Source organism: Passer montanus, unplaced genomic scaffold, assembly GCF_014805655.1.
Source record: "Passer montanus isolate IOZ18808 unplaced genomic scaffold, ASM1480565v1 scaffold165, whole genome shotgun sequence".
NCBI lineage: Eukaryota > Metazoa > Chordata > Aves > Passeriformes > Passeridae > Passer > Passer montanus.
In genome coordinates this window covers 531,207-549,355 of record NW_024363716.1, presented here as the reverse complement: position 1 = coordinate 549,355, position 18,149 = coordinate 531,207, and the positions used below count along the sequence as shown (strand labels likewise).

Here is an 18,149-nt window from a genome sequence, read left to right as displayed (position 1 = left end):
TTCTGGTTCTGGATAGCTGCAATCCAAACCATGGCCTTTGAAACACCTGAATCTTGGGGTTTTTTTTTTTATTTTTAGATGCTGTGATTTCACTGTGTGCCACCAAATGTTTGTGGGTGTGGTGTCAGACCCCTCTAAAGTCTGCAAATGTGGGGTTTGGGGTTTTTTTTACCCTTTTTTTCCCCCCCTGTAGAGCATAGATAAGCAGGTCTGGCTGCAGTTGCAGCTAACAGAAACCAGACAAGAGGAGTGTGAAATGCAGAACTAGGCAGAGACACATCTTACTCAAATGAAGGGCCAGATATGCCTCAAAGCACTGCTCAAAATTCATGGGCAGTCAGGGAGGTGCAGGGAAGGGGCTGAGTCTTTACCAAAGACCACAAAAGCTCAAGGTACAATTTTTGCTGCTCTCTGGGAAATATTCTGCATGGATTATGACCCCTGCTCTGTTAGACTGGCACTGTCTTGCCACTGCCTGGCAAGGGCTCCTTAAAGGGTGTTCTGGTTCCACCTCAGAGTGGCTGTGACATCCACAACCCTTCAAGGCTGCTGGTGTTGCTGCCTGGAGTTAAGCACCAGCTCTGCAAATAGGTCCTGGCTTCATTAGCAGAAGTGAAAGCTCCTGAGCAGCCTTGATTTGCATACCTGGCTTTAGATATTCAAAGTGCAGTGACTTTTACTCAGTCCTGACTGAAATAGGGGTCAGTGAAGGTGGAGGGGCTGGAGGTTTGATCAAACACCACGTTTGCTCTAAAATGGGTACTTACCAATGTAGTCAGAGAGATTCACATTCTTGACTTGGATGAGCAATCCTTCTTCTGCCAGTTCCTGGTACAGGGACTCAATGGCCCTACAGGCAAGAGACATCACCCAGAAATGTCAGGAAAAGCTCAGTGCTCTCAGAACTGAGCCAGCCTGGGAGTTATTTGCTTCCCCAGCTTTATAAATGCCCTCAGAGGTAGCATGATTAGTGCCATCAGTGTGAAATCAATAAGCACAGTTTCTGTCTTGTGCTGAGCAATCTCTTTCCCTCCCTCACAGGCTGGGTCCCCCTCTCCTGCTGACTCCATTTACCCATTTCAGGTGGTGCCAGATCAGTTATGACTTGTGTAATGGACTCATTCATTAATATCAATTACTGGGAAATTATTTTTAAATTACACAATAATGGCAATCCTAACACTACTATACCTGTTCACCCAGCTCTCCAATTAGTACTAATTCATTAATTCTTCTTGGAATTTATTGTGTTGGCAACAGACAGCCTCATCTCTCTGGGAACACACTGGGAATGCCTCACTCAGATCCACCACCTGCAGGGCTGTGGTCAGAGGGGGATTGGGGCAAAAATGTCCAGTGGGACAGCCTTATCTCTCTGGGAACACACTGGGAATGCCTCACTCAGATCCACCACCTGCAGGGCTGTGGTCAGAGGGGGATTGGGGAAAAAATGTCGAGTGGAAGTGTTGCCTCATCCCTGGAAGTGCCCAAGGCCAGGCTGGACAGGGCTTGGAGCAAGCTGGGATAGTGGAAGGTGTCCCTGACCATGGCAGGGGTGGAGCTGGATGGGCTTTAGGTTGGAGCAAGCTGGGATAGTGGAAGATGTCCCTGACCATGACAGGGTTGGAGCTGGATGGGCTTTAGTGTCTCTCCCAACCCAAACCAGTTTGGGATCCCACCAAATGGGCAAAAGTTCCCTAGTGGAAGTTTCTCCCTATCTCCATTAGTGGCTGGAAGTAGATCCAAATAATGAAGGAGTTAAAACACTTAAATTTGTGTGTGGTTTTCTATTGATGTGGATCTTCTCTACGCTCTCTTTTGGAATTCTAAGTATTAATTTCAAGGATACTTCTGGCACTTGGTTTTATAGAATAATACTGCTTCCAGGATGATGTAAACTGAATAAACCTGTCGGAAATTCTCAGTGTATTGACAGCATAAACAATAATGATTTTAGTCTTTTAGATCTCTCAGTGTTTTTCCACAGTTTTCACATTCTTTCCCCTCAATTATTCTGTCTTTCTCACCTATCTTAATTGGGATGTCCTGGTCTGGCTACAATAAATATATTTAATAGTGCCTCTCAGCTGGCTAATAAACCTGCAGGTATAATTTGAGGTCTGCAGCCTTTTTTCCATTTCAGCTGAGGAGTTTTATGTTTATGCAGTCTTAGTGGCACAATTAATGTAGGAGTAGCAATAAGCAAATCCAAAATTTAATGCACCTTCAACAAGGTTGATTTTGCTGCTCTGACTCTTGCTTTCATCCTCAGTGGTTTTATGTTGGGAATGCATCATAAAACAGGCAGAAGGTGGAATGGGACTAAGCTGGCAGCTCTGGTGGGAGCAGGACTTCTACTTTTCCTGGTTTATTATTTTTACTGTGCCAGTTAAATGATGCATGTCCCCTGCAAGGGAGGGTGGTGTGACCAGTCTTTGCTGACTGGAGCCCCCTTCACTGGGCCAAAAGGGAGATTTTGAATCTCAGTTATTCATCTCCTCTCTGGGTTATTTCTGAAATGCTCAGCAGGTAAGAGCAAAGCAGGGAGCCAAAATGCCAGATAAAAAGCCAGCTGCTAAAATGTTCATGTTTTCAGCTGGCTGCATGGTAAGTTTACATCTAAAGAAGCAGGTATGTTCAAGAGCAGTTTTAAAAGCAGGGAATATATCAGGCTTTGGCACTGTTCTGTAGGAGATGTCCTGCTCTGTTATAATCCATAAAATATGGGTTTTAAATATTTGCTTGGAGGTGATTTTTAATTTTTTAAATTTATTTTAAAGCAGGTAAAGGGATCACTGGCTGATTGTGTGGTGCCAACACCCAAATTATGCAGTCCAGGTCTAGCTGTTCTTGCACAAATGGGTTTGTGGGGTGAATTTAACTGATTGTGTTTGGCACTGTGCTGTTCTCCAGCCCTGCTCCTGGATCAGCTGCTCCCTGTGGTGATGTGCACAGGTGAAAAATGGCTGGATTATCAGGGAACACATCACTCTCATTGAAAATGGCAGGGCAGAAGAAGAAACCCTCTCAGAAACTCCAAATAAAATAAGAGTGCTTTGAAGAGCAAGGGTCCTCAAGTCTGCCAGGACTCTTACTGATCTATGAGACTGATTTATGGCATGTACACTACAGCTCAGCAATGAAGGGGATTTGGAGAGTGCAGGGGCCTGTCTGCAGCCTCCCTTATTGGGATGAAAAATCTGAGAGTCAACAAACCAGCCAGGTGCTTCTGCACCTGCAGAGAAGGGGAAAGAGGCACCCAGGGCCAATCTCCTGCTGAAATGCTGCAGGTGCTTAGCCCTGCCAACTGCACTTCACCTGCCTGCAGGGGATGGGACTGGTCCTGGTGGTGAGTGGTAGCAGAATGGGGATTTCAATTTGTGTCTGGTGGTGAAGGTGGTCAAGGCTGATACTGATATTGGAGATGTAATGCAGAGAGGTTCTCCTTACCTGTCAGGAGTCAGATCTTTCTCCAGCTCAGATATCTTTTTCTTTGCAGGTGTCCTGTCTCCCTGAGGACCACATAAGCAAGCAGGAGTTAGTGACTTTAGCACAGATAAATATTTTTGGATGTACTGCAGCAAAGTGAGGGCCAGAACAGCCAGTGTTTCAGAGTTTGTATGTAGCCCAAAGGGAAAAACCATATCCTTAACCAGCAGTGCCACTGCTACATAGGAAAGCACCCCAGGGTCATTTTGCTCCAAGGGAAGAAGCTTCTCTCCTTCCTTTCCTTCCTTTTGCTTGGATATTAGACTTTTTTTTAAAAAAATTTTTATTTTTTATTTATTGGCACAGCTGCCCAGGACAGAGGTGGAATCCCCAGCCCTGAAGGGGTTTAAAAGCTGTGTGGATGTGGCTCTTGGGTTTAGTGGTGGCCTTGGCAGTGCAGGTTAAGGGCTGGACTTGATGATCTCTCAAAGACCTTTTCCAGTTGTATGATTCTTATTCCATGATTTTTCTGAAACCCAGTTCTGTGGGTGAGGGGGGATATGGTGTTGTATCATGGCCCTTGCTCAAGAAGGAAGCAGGAAGGAAAAGGGTGTGGGGTCCAAGTAGCTGCTGGAGAGACTGTTTATACCTTTTAAAAAATAGATATATATTGAAGTAAAATATCTAAGCAGCTTCCCTGAGGGGAAAAGCTCCTGAGACTCTGGCTACCTTCCTACCCAGTGGACATCCTTCTCTTCCCTAATGCCTCAGGGAAGAAGCTGAAGAGGTCAGAAAAACACAACCTGCTCTTTTCATCTTTTCTCCACAATTTCACCACAGAAAGATTTTGACTCATGTGCCTCATTTCTTTACAACTTACCAAAAAAACTCCTGGTAAATGTAAATAAGGAAGATGTGACTCAGACTTGTCAAGCCCCTCCATTAATTACAGCTCAGGAGCCATAAATATGGTTAGGGATAATTAGCAGTGTGGAGAGGGCATCATTAATCCATGTTAGTGCCCACCAGTGGTGTCTGAGCTGCAGTCCTGCACAGCACCTCAGCACTGCTCCAGTGGAGCTGTTTACACAGAAACCTTGGTGCACCAGGGGATTTCTCCAACAGCTTAAATTTAAGCACGTGCTTAAATGCTTAGTTGAACAAGACAGCTTATTCTTTCCAAAAGTTTATGTTCACTTTCCTGGGAATACAGTCATTTACTTTGCTTTTTTTATAAGAGTGAATACTTCTGCAGGGCTCTGGAGGCTGTGTTGTTGAGTTAAAAAAAATCCTATCCAATTATCTGGAAAATGCTGGGCTTTTTCACAGAATAGATCAGCAGCCTTCAGGAATACATCAATTTCTGGTTTTTCAAGGATAGACACAATGTAAGAAACCTGTGGTTCAGTCACCTGTTCCTGTTTGTGATGCCACAAAGATAATGCAGATGAAAATGCAGCCTAAACCCAGCACTACATGGATCAGCTACTGATAAAAGGAGATGTTTTGGGTTAGGATAAAGCAAACAACTCTGTATTTGGAGAACTGTACCTAGGGTTTCTTTACATAAATAAGTTTGGCAGCAAATATTCATCCAATTGTGCCAGGGGGGTTTTGTTTTGAAGAAAAGGAATGGGAAGAAGAAAGCACATGCCATGCTGTTTTAACAACTGTGGAAATATTGAGGCTGTCACTGGTTTATTTTTGCTGTTCCTCCTGTTTTGTCTTTTTAACTTCTCTTCCAACAAGCTAGAAATTACATATATTTGTGTCTGACTGGGAAGAAAAGCTCGTTTCAACCTATGTAAAGACAGTAAGCATATGTTGAATTTATTGGCCAACTGGTATTGTCCTCAAGGCAGCTTCACCAATAAAGTAACTCCAGAGCAAAACAAAAATGAACTGTGCGGGGGAAAAATGTGTTTTCCTAATTAACAACAGCATTTGTGGGGAATTTGGCACAGGCTGAAATGTGATAAGGGAAAATATGAATTGTAGACAATGGCTTGTCTCCAAAATGTCTTACTGGGAACTGCTTTTATTTAGGAAATGATAATGTTTAATGAATGTGAACACACTGCTCATTTATAATGGAAATCTCCTCGCTGCTCTGTCTGAAATGCCAGCTGAGCTCCTGTGTAGGCATCCCTCGACTGGGTGATTTCCTGCTTTGCTGACTCCCACGGGGTGGGCTGCATCAGGTGGCAGCTGGCAGGGACACTGGGCTGTGTCCCGTGCTCAGGGGGTGGCTTCTCCTGCTCTGTGGGCTCAGCAAAATGCTTTGAGTAGCTCAGAGGTTGGAGCAGAGAAGAACCTGATTTCAGACCAAATTCCAGAGCACTGGCTGCTGCTGGCATGGCACCAGGAGGGAGAGGCTATCCAAATGTCTCCCTGAGGGGAATGGCTGAAACTGGAGGATCTGTGGCACCCTTTGGCTGGGATCTCACAAGTCCTGGCTGCAGCTATGGCCACCACAGGTCATGGAGGCATGGAATGGCTGGTTTGGAGGATCAGCCAGCAGGGACCTTCCACCTTCCCAGGGTGCCCCAAACCCTGTCCAGCCTGGCCTTGGACACTTCCAGGGATCCACAGCTTCTCTGGGAAACCTCTGCAGGGTCGCCCCACCCACCCAGGGAGGAATTCCTTCCCAATATCCCATCTAAACCCACTCTAGTTGGAAGCCATTTCTCCTTGTCCCTTGTTGTAACAAGTCCCTCTCCTTGTTTATCATAGGTTCCCTTGGGGAACAGGGACAGGAGGGCACTCCTGTGGTTTAAGGGAAACCAGCAGCAGCTGATCCAGTTTTTTAAGGGATTCCTTGGATCATGCTTAAGATGGGAGGCTGAGCAAGTGCAGCTTTGCACTGGGCCTGGGTTGAGAAGTCTGTTCTGGCAGTGCTGAGATAAAACAAGCAGCTTGTGACTCTGAAAAAGTGCTCAAACAAAGATGTTCCTAGTGATTAATAAACTTGTTGAATGAGGGACTCTGATCTTCTATCCCTGCTGGATTTGGGATTCAAAGAGGTGACAGCTCCCACAGCTGGCTGAGGGCTCTGGGTGCAGCAGCTACAGGAAATGCAGCAGGGCTTGGGAATCAAACCCAGTCTCCCCTCAGTTCTCACCCAGCTTCTCTCCTGGCCTCCATATTTCTATTATTTCTATTTCTATTTCTATTTCTATTTCTATTTCTATTTCTATTTCTATTTCTATTTCTATTTCTATTTCTATTTCTATTTCTTTCTCACTTGTGGTTTTCTTGCTTCTGCCCAGTTTCACCAAAAAGGGATCTCCAAAGCTGTGTTGAGGCCTAGTCCAGAAGCAAGTTTTCCACACTTAGGTTCTCATGTCTCCCTTTCCTGGGTTTTCTATGTCTTTTTTTTCTTTTTTTTCCCCTGAATTCTGGCCATGCCTTTGTGTATGTGTGGGGTGTGTTCATTTCCAATACATTGCTTTACCTGCAGTGGGGATCAAAAATAAATCCTTGGGGGAGTAGAGCAGGAAAAGCAGCACAATGGGCTTGAGAGAAAGAGCTCAGATAAGCTCTTAAATGTAACTTCCAGATCAGTGACTGCCATGTTCCCCACTCAGAGGACATCTCCCTGCCAGCCCTTCCTCAGCCTCTCCTTTCCCAGTGCTCCCAGCTTGGTGAGCCCTGGCTGGGCAGGGGATGAGCTGCCACTGTGCCAAGAGAAGGAAAATGCAGTTTAGAGCAGAGCTGACCCACATTCCTCTGTTTCTGTTGTGTCCCCATCCCCTTTCCAGTGACAGTCATGGGACCAGGAGCTCTCTGGAAGAATCAGAGGCCAGCCAGGTGTGTCTCTTACACAGGACACTCTGCTCCATCCCCTGTCAGTGCTGGGCCATAAGGGTGGCACAGTTTGTGGGTGTGGGGAGCTTCCAGCTTGGAAAGAGGCACAGGATCTGTGACTCCAGTAACAGCAGTGTGCTTTGTTGAGTATTAGCTGCAGTCTATTTAGTTTGCTATTTCCACATCAGTCTACTGCTCTGGAGACCCACTTGTCACGAGAAGAACAATTCTTTTCACCCAAGTTTGTTCTTCCACAAAGCTGCCAAAGGGAGGATTTGTAGTTTTACAAAGTTTATAGAGAGAATAGTTCATGCAGGTGAGTAATCTTAATTTCAGCACTGAGAATGGTGGGGATGGAGGAGGACAAGGGATATTTTGGTAATGGAAGAAACTCCAAAGAATCTCCTCTTATCTTCAGGAGCTCAAAGAGCTCTTGGTAGGGCTAAGTGTCAGCTTTTAGCAGTAAGTGGTATTTGAAGGCTTGAGAATCAGTGATAAAGAACTTATGGAAATAAAGGAGTGGCTCTGGCTAGGCCTGGAGATGTTATGTATTGTTTTTCTGAAGTCTAAGACCTGAGATGTCTGGAACACTGACTGGAGGGGAGAAATTTCCCTTTAGAGTCCAGTTCCAAAATGTCCTTGCTGTATTCTCCACAAAAGGGCCTTTAAAACTCAGGTTGGTTCCTGTAAGTCAGGCAGATTTTTTGTTTTAAATATGGATTTGACAGAAATTTTCTCAGTTGTGAATTACTCATCTTAAGGCTTGGAAAAGCACAGAACACCTACCTCTGGTAGGGATTATTCCCTGACAAAGAGAGCAGAAGAATCCCTCCCTAAAATAGAGGGAATGGCCAAATGTGGCATGAGGAAATTGGGATGATGGTCCCTAGACACAAAATTCCACCTGTAAAAGCTCTCCTGAAGAAATTACCCTTTCATTGCCCCTTGCCCACTGCCAGAGTGCAGGAGAAGGTCTGATTTCTCTGAAGAATGTTGAATTCTCTTGAGAATGCAGAATATCCCCTTTGTTTTTGGCAGGGGGATGTTTCACAGTGAACTCAGACACACTCCTGGCTACAATGAGAACCTGGACCTGTTATTTTGTGTTGCATAGCTGAGGAGAGACATATGGGACCTCAGATGTGGCTTGAAAAACTAGAGATTTTTTTTTGCTAAATAACAAGTTAATGAGCTATTTCCAAAACTTTCCAGCTCATATTATTCTTATTATCTAGAGCAGGTTATCCTAGAGCAGATCTGTCTGTGTGCACAGGTATGCACTGGTTTGGTTTATGGCTGAGATATTTATGCAAATACTAATTGGAAAAAGGCTTTGCCAATGCTGAATGGACATTTTAAATGGCTTTGCACAGGGAAGATATATTTTGACTAACATTGCATCTTTCATTTCATTCCCCATCCCTCAAATAGAACTGTTTTGGCTTGGGTGGGTTTTTTTAGATGAAATCTTTAAGGAATTTCCATTATCTAATTAGTACTTCTTTTCCTGCCTCATTCTCTCGGTTACTGGCACAACTTGGGAAGATAAAAGTTGAATAATCTCCCTCCACCCTAAGCTATTCCAACAGTACATGGAAGGGGAAAAAAGCCCCCAACCCAGCCCCTGAGATAAAGCTCTGTAATTCCAGCGTGACATTTTGCAGCAGGGCACTGACCAGCCGATCTAAATGTGTCTGCCCATGAAAACTTGGGGGAGATTGTTGTAATATTTTGTCTGTATGTCTTAAGCCCCCACTATTTTTGAAACAGATTTAGGAATCCAATTGGGATCAGCTTTCAGAGCTGCCCCAGTCTTTTCTTATTAGATTGTCCCTGGAGGTTTGTCAGGTGAAAGAGCATTTTTAAAGATAATTTGAGTAGAAGTAGAGCAACAGCAAGTATTTGCATGCTAAAAGGTATTACAGAAATGAAATACAGCATGAGATTAGGGTTGGCTATTTGCCCTGAGGGTTTTAAGTGGATCTGCTGATTGAGTGGTGGGGTGTAAGCTTTGAGTTATTTTGCACTGACATGATCTCTAATTTAAATGCTTTGGTAAGGAATTTTAGAGAACCACAAGCTGTGGAATTCTTCGTATGATAATGCTGTAAAACTAGATGTGAACATGACATGTGCTGTGTTTTGGGGAGGGTTTAACCCATTTTTTATGCCTAAATAAACTTGGCTTAATTGCAAATTCCCAAGCCCTTCAATAGGATGTAGTAACTTAATGAGTACCTGGCTGTGTGTGATCTATGTGGTGTTACAGACAAATGAAAGGTTACATCAAAACATTCAGAAGGAATTTTTTTGGTGTATGGTCTTGAAACATAATAACCAGTCCTTATTCAGAAGGAAAACAGCCAGCAGCTGGAAAACTCACTGGCCTCCAGATCCCTGTTTTCCTTGGAAAACTATTAATCTGAACTGGTCACCCTAAAGAGAGGGATTGCTTCCATTTTGCTGTTTGACTGCATCCAAGGATGTCAGGAGGGTGAAAATCTGAAATATCTTGCAGTGATTTATCTCTGGAATAGCTCAACTTGCACTTAGCAATATTTATACAAGTTAAAGAGCAAGAGCTAATGGAGAAGGCCCTGAAATCACCCACAGGTGAACAGATTTTCAGATGTTCCTGACTTGAGACTCAGTAAATGTTTAGGGGCGACATTTTCATGTTTGTCCCTGAGGTTTGCACTGATGGAATCGAGACTGCCCCTCAATTCTCCCACCTTGCTACTCTCACCTTCTCTTTGACAGCTTTGCTCTGAGGACCTGTCTCTCCATCCACAGCCTGTTTGACTCTCAGCAGCTTCTCCTGCATCACTTCATCGACCTGCCCAAGACAAACACAGAGGAATGTCCCTCAGTTTTCTGGTCTGCACCTCACCCCAGACAGTTGTTCAGCTGAACGAGCAAAGAACAGGTAGCAGGGGCTCTGGAAGGAGGGAAGGGCTGTGCCAGGGCCAGTTCTTACAGCTGGAGAAAAATATAGCCAGGTAATGCACGTGAGCAGTGTCCTCTTGCTATTGTAAGCACACCTGCACTCTGATCTCCTCCTCCACTTCTTCCCGCTCCTCTCCTTTGATCAGCTCTGGGTCATGATCCTGGAGAAAATCCGATCTGTTATCTCTGTTCTCCCAAAAGACTGTTAGCCAAAAGAAAGAAAAAAAAAAGGGGGAAAAGTTACAGAAGCCATTGGTTTCTCCAGCTGCTTCTGGAGGCACGAGAAAGGGTGGTTGTAGGCAGCTTTTATGAAATGATGAGCTGCATGAAAGCAGCAGGCTCTAGGGACCCTCACCAAGTTCAGAGCCCTGTTGTGTTAGCATCTGCAAATCTTGAGGTTAAGGGATTTCTTCTTTTGCCTTGGGTTGCAGAATGGGATCAGAATTCAGGAGGATAATGGGATAGTGAGGCTGTGAAGCTGAGAGCCTGGAGCGTGCTCAATCTCCCTGTCCCGTGCCTGATGTTAGAATTATTTTATTTATTTAACAGCACACGGCTTAAATCCATGAAGAAGGCACAAGGGTAGCTCCTGCCCTGAAGGATGAGCTCTCCACCAGCATCACTTAGCTTGGGGACCAAAGGAAAGGGGTTAATTCAACACACAATTTTCCCTGTTCTCCCCATGGCTCATCCCCATGCTGCATGCTGGGGAGCTGGCCTTTGTAGTCATTCCCAGGAGGCTGAAATATGGGAATAGGGGCACTGGAATAGGAATAAAGCCAGCCCTGAGCACGTGGAGGTGGGAGAGAGGGAGGGGACAGCGAGGGTGACACAGCAATAACCTGCAGCTGACCACAAGGGATGCATGGCCACACAGAGGCTTCACTTTTTAAGGGGATTTTAAGCTCAATTCAGAAATTAAAAGGCAGTTAAGCCCAAAAGAGACAAGACCCACCTGATCCAGCCCCTCTGTTTTGAAGTGCTGTGCAAATGAAAAGCAAGAAGGAGACCTAACACCCAGTCACAGGGAATTTGTGGAACTGGGGATGAAAAAAAAGCTATTTATGATAAAGTACCTAATGATCCTGAGGTGCAGCTCGTTATTTTTGTTGAGGCAAAGTGCAATTTGCTCTTTAGAAAGAAAACTAAATGAAGTCTGACGAGCTCAGTGCATATCTGAGTTCTCTAAGTGCCTGGTTTTAATGGAAACACCTCTTTTTTTCCTACACTCCTTGAGCTAATTTGAAGGAAGACAATTCATATCTTGCCTTTCAAGCTCTGATTGTATCTTCCTAAATGACAGCTAATCTCCAGCTGTGTGCTAATTCAATTTCCCAGTGATTTGAAATGACAGTTTTCCACTTTCAGACGTTGGCTCCTCTGTGAATCAGTTTTGTGCAGACATTCTATTTGTACAGATATTATATTTGATATTCTCCCCTGTACCCCTTGCCTGCTGAAGGCACTGTACAAATTCAGAAAGGCTTTAACATCCAAGTTTTAGCTAATCCAAGACTGGCTGCTCTTTCCATCCCCCAAAAAATTTTCCAGGGCCCAATTCCATGCAGAGGATTTGTACTTTTGCAAAGTTTATAGAGAGAATTATTCTTGCAGGTGAGTAATCTTAATTTCAGCACTGAGAATGGTGGGGATGGAGGAGGACAGGGGATATTTTGGTAATGGAAGAAACACCAAAGTACAGACATTTAATTTCTTTAAATTACTTGTGGGTCATCAGAGGGCATGGCAGATGTCATGTAATATTTCAGGAGCAAAAGCTGATTTGCCCAAGTTATGAGGTAGCTCCTCCAGCCTGGAATTCCAGCCTTGGGGAAAGGGGACATTACATAGGAGTTATGTGAATTTTTAAACACTTTCCTGACTGGGTCAACAGGTTGCAAGTGCTATGTTTTCACAGGAGTACCAGGCTTTAGAGGTTTATTTTTCATAGAGGGATCCATAGGTTTTTCTATTCTGGTTTTTTTTTTTTTTCATAATTGTTTATTGTCATTTTGTAGATTGATTAGTGGTTAATACCCACTGCAGGCAAAGCAGGGAGGGTTCCCCCAGACTCTGGGATTACCTGGCAGTGAGTTATCTGAGTGTTATATTAACCACTGGGTTAGAGGGGCCTAATTTTAGGAGAGAGATCAATAACTCATAGGTGTTAGATGCTCTGTTATTCTTTTATAGATCAACAAAATGTTTCAAAGTTAATTTTAAAGGGGGGTCAGGAGGCTAAGGATGTTATGTTTTCACTGGCTGGTCAGCAGAGTCTGGTATTTTGTTACAGGCAGGGTCAGCCAGCTCCAGGAGCTATTTCTGTGCCTGTGTGTATGCAGTGAAATTTATGTCACCTTTTCTAAAATAGTGTATGCTTATTTTGGGATTGTTTTATATGCAGAGCTAGCTCAGGGCTCAAAGGCAGCCCAGACCACTCCTAAATCTGCATCCCAGCTCTGCAGGCCAGTAGGGAACTCCAATATCCCAGAATTTCACAGAACAGCCTGTGACTAACAATTCTGAAATATTTATTTGACTCATGAAGCTTCTCTTGAAATGGCCACTTTGAACCTCTGGCAAAAGGATTTGAATCTTTTGAAGGCTGGTTAAAAATACAGAGTATCACCACACCTTCAAGGAATATTTGGACACACCATGGAGTATTTGAAGTCAAATATCATCTGTGACACTGAGCAAGTCATAAATATAATCTGTAGAGTGGGGAAAATAGCACAGTGCTGCCTCACAGTGCAAAAATACACCCCAGGAAGAGGGAGGAAAAGGCTCAGCCTTACATTTGCCCCATGTAAACTCTGGTTATTCCAGTGTGAAAGGAGATGCCACACAAAGAGGCTGCTTCCAACCACATCATATAAAATAAGTGTTTTAGAGCTTGGTAAGTGGAGTTTAGCCAGCAGAAACATGGCCAGGTACAGCTCTAGGAGGATAAAAAGCTTCCAGTGAAGTTTAGCCAGCAGCTCTAGCTTGGTAGAGGAATTAAAAACACAGAGGAAAAAGTCTGTAAGTGAAATGTTTAGATTTTTGTCAAAACTGATCAATATTTTAAAAAATATTTATGTAAGGTAGGTATAAAACACCAGTTTCATGGGATGGGAACATTTTCTTCAAGTTAAGTGTTGGGGCCTGTGACAAAGCAAAGATGTTTGTTGTTTGGTCAGCTGTCATTTAGGTGAGCTTTAGACACACTTTGAATTAGTCCTGATACAAACATTTCTTAATCAAGCTCTGGTGCTTCAATCATGTTTTCAAAGTTTCTGCACTAATAAATCTGAGCTTCCGTGCAAATGCTGATAGCAAGTGACCTATTTCTGCAATAAGATTAGGGGAAAAAACATTCTCAGTAGAAAGTCCAAACTCAGACCTATTTTTTCCTGCATAATTCTGCTACTGAGAAGAAAGCAGCCTAAAATTAAAAATACAAGAGACTGCTTGCGTTGTTCTGGGTGTTGTTGTGGATTTGATTCTGATGAAAGAATGTGATTCAAAGAATCCATGGTTAGATTAAAAATAAAATCATTTTGGACAGCCCCCAGGCAGTATTGTGTGAGTGCCCTGCAATGAAAAGCCCAAAGTGCTGCAGGAGGATTGTGCTGCAAGGAGGAATTAACAGCTAAATCAGCTAATTACTAAAAATAAGTGTGGTGTCAAACAGACCTGGTTCTCCAGGAGAAAAGGAGGAAAAAAACCCCACCTGAAGTTGAACTGCACAGCTACAGACTCCTCCTGTGCCTGAGCCAGAACTGCAGGTATTCTTTGAAGCCTGCAAGAGAGCTTTTCCACTCTGAGGGCTCCTGCCTGTGCTCTGTGCAGCAAAGGGCTCCTTCTCATGTGCCTTCAGAGCTGGGGAGCAGCTGGCAGCTCCAGCAGGACGGGCTGGAGATGTGTGGGTGTGTAACTGGGAAATGGGAACCACCGAAGAACTCACACTGTGGGAATAACCCCACAAAATTCTGTGCAGGCAGGGCTCAGAGCCACTGTCCTGGTGATCAGGTACAGCTTGGTGAGAAATCCCCCATCCCCTTGTAGCCCCCTGGCTTCTCACACCAGATAGTTGTGAAATTTGGGAGTCTCCACTGCTGTCAGTCCCCGCTGTGGTGTTTTTACTCTTCACTCTGGTACCCACTGCTGTGCTGGGGTTACAGCCCTGCTTCCTCCAGGGCAAACCCCTCCTGCCTCCTTCTGCTGCTCCTGCCCTGCCTGGGCACTGCCAGGCTGGGTGCCCCACTCTTGCCAAGGCTGCCTTTGACTTCCAGGTGCCATTTCATCCTTGGCCAGCTCAGAAAAGAAGTTTGGATGGATCTGATGCTTATCTAAAGCTCCTGCTGCCTTCAGCAGGGTTCTGACGTGGTAGTTGAGAGCAGATGGGATGCAAAGCTCCTTTTTTTAGCCAGAAAGCTGCTCTGTGATTTATAAGGTGTAAGAAAATCCTAATTGTTACGAGTCAGAGGTCAGGCCAAACTACTGATGCACATTTAGCAAGTTTAAGTTCACTTCTTTCTCTCCAGCCAGCTCAAATCAGGCAGAAAACTTGACACCAGTAATTTGTCAGCAGGAGGGAATAATGGAGACTTTTCATATGAGGAATTTTAGCAAGGCACTCTCCACTCTGAGGAGTGGAGAGCAGAAAAGATATTTTTCCACATTGTATCAGAACAGAATCTGCAGAGATACAGCAAAAATAACCCAATTTTTCACTTCAGACAAGTGCAAGACTTCCTAATTCACTTGTGGATCAGGCTGAGCACTGAGGACAAGTGCTGAAGAGATAAACAGAAGTATCAAAAGCAGATCTGGAAAAGAACCAAATGCTCTTTCATGATTTTTATTAAGAAATCCCTGCTTTTTGGTGCTTTCTCCAGGTGAAAAACCAGCCAGCCCCCTTGCTGAAAGTCTGGGTTATGTTTTAGTTTCACATACTTTGCATGAAGCAAATACATTCAGAGTTTTGTGCCTCTGCTTGAGAAGATGTTCCTCCTGTTCAAAGATATAATAAAAAATAATTTGAGTAACTGCAAAGGAATCCATGGACTCTTCCATGAGTTTTCACTCTTGGAGGAGACAGGACAGGTAGAGTTACAGGAGTATGGAAACATTGATGCTGAAATTTGATCTGCAGTCTGGTGCTTTTGAATTATTGGCTATTCTGATGTCATCCTTGTTGCCCTCAGAAAATCCTAAAATGCCTTTTTTAATGCATTGAAGTACTTTGCTTCCAGTTTGTTCACTTTCACCCACAGAAATGTCCCTTCCTGCATGATTAGCTCAATGGTTTTGACAGATTCCTTGGAAGAATTGAGGTCCTGAGAGCCTCCCTTCCTAAATACCATTTTTTAAACCTAACATCCTAATTTTTATAATGTTCCATAGTTTGGGCAGCTGCCCACTTGACCTTATAGGAATGACATTGCCATTAAGCTGACCTGGGAGAACATTCCAGCTGGAATTGTTATCTCTTTCTACTGACCTTGGTACTGAGAGCTTCCTTCCTCCAGCGTCAAAAGGAAATTGCTTGGACCCATTTTCCAGCGTTCATCCACTACCTAGATTGGGGGGAAAGTGAAGAGAGGAATTGCTGACAACATTGTTTCCCACAATCATGGAATGGGTTAGAAAAGGCCTGAAAGATCCAATTCCAGGGACACCTTCCACTGGCCCAGGCTGCTCCATGAGAGAAGGGCTGAAGTCACCAAATTAAACAAGAATTAAAACTCCAGCTTGTTTGAAAATGTAATTTAGGTAGGAGACTTGCAATATTGAAACTGAATTTAATTTAAATGCTATTTTTTCAGTTACTTTTGCTGCTGTTGCTACATTCCTGAAACAGTTTCATTTCACTGAACCTTCTGGAAAAACCTCCCAGAACATGATCAAAGTTTTTTCACTTGTATCAGTTGTAAGTCTCAAGGTGTGAGTGAGGTAGTAGTTGAAAAAGGGAGATTAGATCACTGTCTGGGGAGGAGGTGAATGTGGATTTATACCAAATAGGATCAGAATTTTCCTAATAACTTGCAAACCACTTGTTATCAGCAAGACAAAATATCAGCAGCTCTTGGGATGATTAAAACTAAACTCCCCCCTAAATAAGCCCTGTAATTAGGGAAATATCTGCTACCTGCAGGTACAGCTGCAGCCCCATTGTGGGAGTTATCAAATATCTGGTTTTAATTAAAGTATCATTACAGTAATTCCAGTTTGGACCCAGAAGGACAGTAAAATAATACTTTTATCACTTCTACCCTATAGATGCATTTGAAAGAGACTTGGGAGTTCTTCACTGAACATCAAGAACTGTTTTGTTTAGAACTTTGTTTAAAGTGTAACAAAAAGTTGGAGGATTTGAGCTCAAATCCCCAGTTACTCCAATGTGTTCCCAGTTTCACAAGGTGTGGCACTTTGAGGTTCATCCTTGGATCATTTGCAGTGGGCAGAATCCATCTTTGACCATTTTTCCATGTTTTTTTAATAGAAAATGATTCAACTATGCTGTTCTGAGAAGAAATGTGTCAACTATTAAAAAACCCAACAAACAAATTCCTCCCAAACCACCCTAAAAATGGGTTTTTCATTTTTAGCCTGTCAATACCACAGGACACATCAACATTTTATTGTTATAAATAAGCCAATGAATTGTTTTAGTTATTTGCTTCAGTGATTTTATACACTGATGTCAATTATATCATTGTGTCAATTTAATTTGTTTTAATCAAACCCACTCTCTTATGTCTTAAGGACAGTTGCTGCTCTGTTTTCTCTTGCCTCAATTAACAGCCTAAGAGTCAACATAATAAAAAGAACTTTTCCTTTGAAACCATTTCATATAGTTTTTGCTTTCCAGTGGATTGAGTCCATGCTCATTCTGTTTTAAATAAGTTAAGGCCCCTTGAACCAGCAATATATGTTTGAATTTAAGCAATATAATTTGAATTAATTAAGAAATGTGGAAATAAGAGCTTCAACCTATTTCTGAGGCTTTCCAAAGCCAGCTCCACACCAGGTGATTCCCACTGGAGAGCAGGGAAAACTGAACTGTCTGCACTGTGCACATTTCCTTTGGAGATTTCCCAAGGTTTCCCAAGAGGTTCCACCAGGGACAGGAATGTGCCTCACTGTTTGGCATTTCTGGGTGAAATTCAGGGATGCACAGCTTTGCTCACATTCAAGCTCCAGCAGGTTGCTGGGTGAGCAGCCCAGACTGCTGCTGCTTTTGGAAAAAGGGATTTTTTGGGGGATGGAGCCATGGGTTGTTTTTTTCCTTAGGGAAATCAAATCAGCACCTTGCAGAGAAAAGAAAGTGAAGTTCCTTTGATATCAAATACTCTTTTGTGAAGATTGCTATCAGGCTTTTCAGAAATACTTAAATTTCCTTCTGGGATCCAACTTTTGTTTTCTTTAAGAGCTGAAGTTGGGAGCAGAGCTTTTTTCTGCCTGCATCCCTATGACTTATAGCCTACACTTATTTTAATAAGAGTCCTGCTGTTAGAACTTTTCCAAATACTTCTCAACTGGTCTAAGATACTCTTTTTTTTCTCCTGTCAGTGCTATAACCTTGGAGAGAATGTTCCCTTTGTTGTTTCTCAATGAACCATAGAGAACCTGATATAATGGCTCAGAATTTTACTTGACAGGAGTTGTGATGGCTGAGGAGATGGGAATGACATGAAGTTATAAAACCCCAGAGCTCCACGCTGTTATTTCACCCCAATTCAAAACAGCCTTGCAGAGGCTGCCAGGGGATTGAGACACATTTCTGCTCTTGTTGGTTCTTATCTTCAGAAATGTGCAAAACCAAGAAGGAATTCAATTTTATCCTGTGAAAGTCAGGTTTTTAAGCAGATGGGTGAGGTGCCATCCAGTTTCAAGAGCTTCACCAGGGCTGTGGCAGTGTCACCCACCAAACTGGTCACAGTGACAAGTGACTGACTGAAGACATTTGTGACCAGAAC

The 18,149-nt window shown here is 43.4% G+C and overlaps 1 protein-coding gene across 1 annotated transcript in view; it reads right to left on the bottom strand.

The window, feature by feature from the left end:
- Window positions 1-18,149, bottom strand: part of IQCA1 (IQ motif containing with AAA domain 1) — a 100,480-nt gene that overhangs the window by 23,419 nt on the left and 58,912 nt on the right. The window contains exons 9-13 of the mRNA XM_039703611.1: window positions 15,671-15,746; window positions 10,278-10,384; window positions 9,983-10,072; window positions 3,451-3,512; window positions 768-850 (exon numbers count right to left, since the gene is read on the bottom strand). Coding sequence (XP_039559545.1) covers window positions 768-850; window positions 3,451-3,512; window positions 9,983-10,072; window positions 10,278-10,384; window positions 15,671-15,746 — 418 coding nt within the window. The remainder of the gene's footprint in view (window positions 1-767; window positions 851-3,450; window positions 3,513-9,982; window positions 10,073-10,277; window positions 10,385-15,670; window positions 15,747-18,149) is intronic.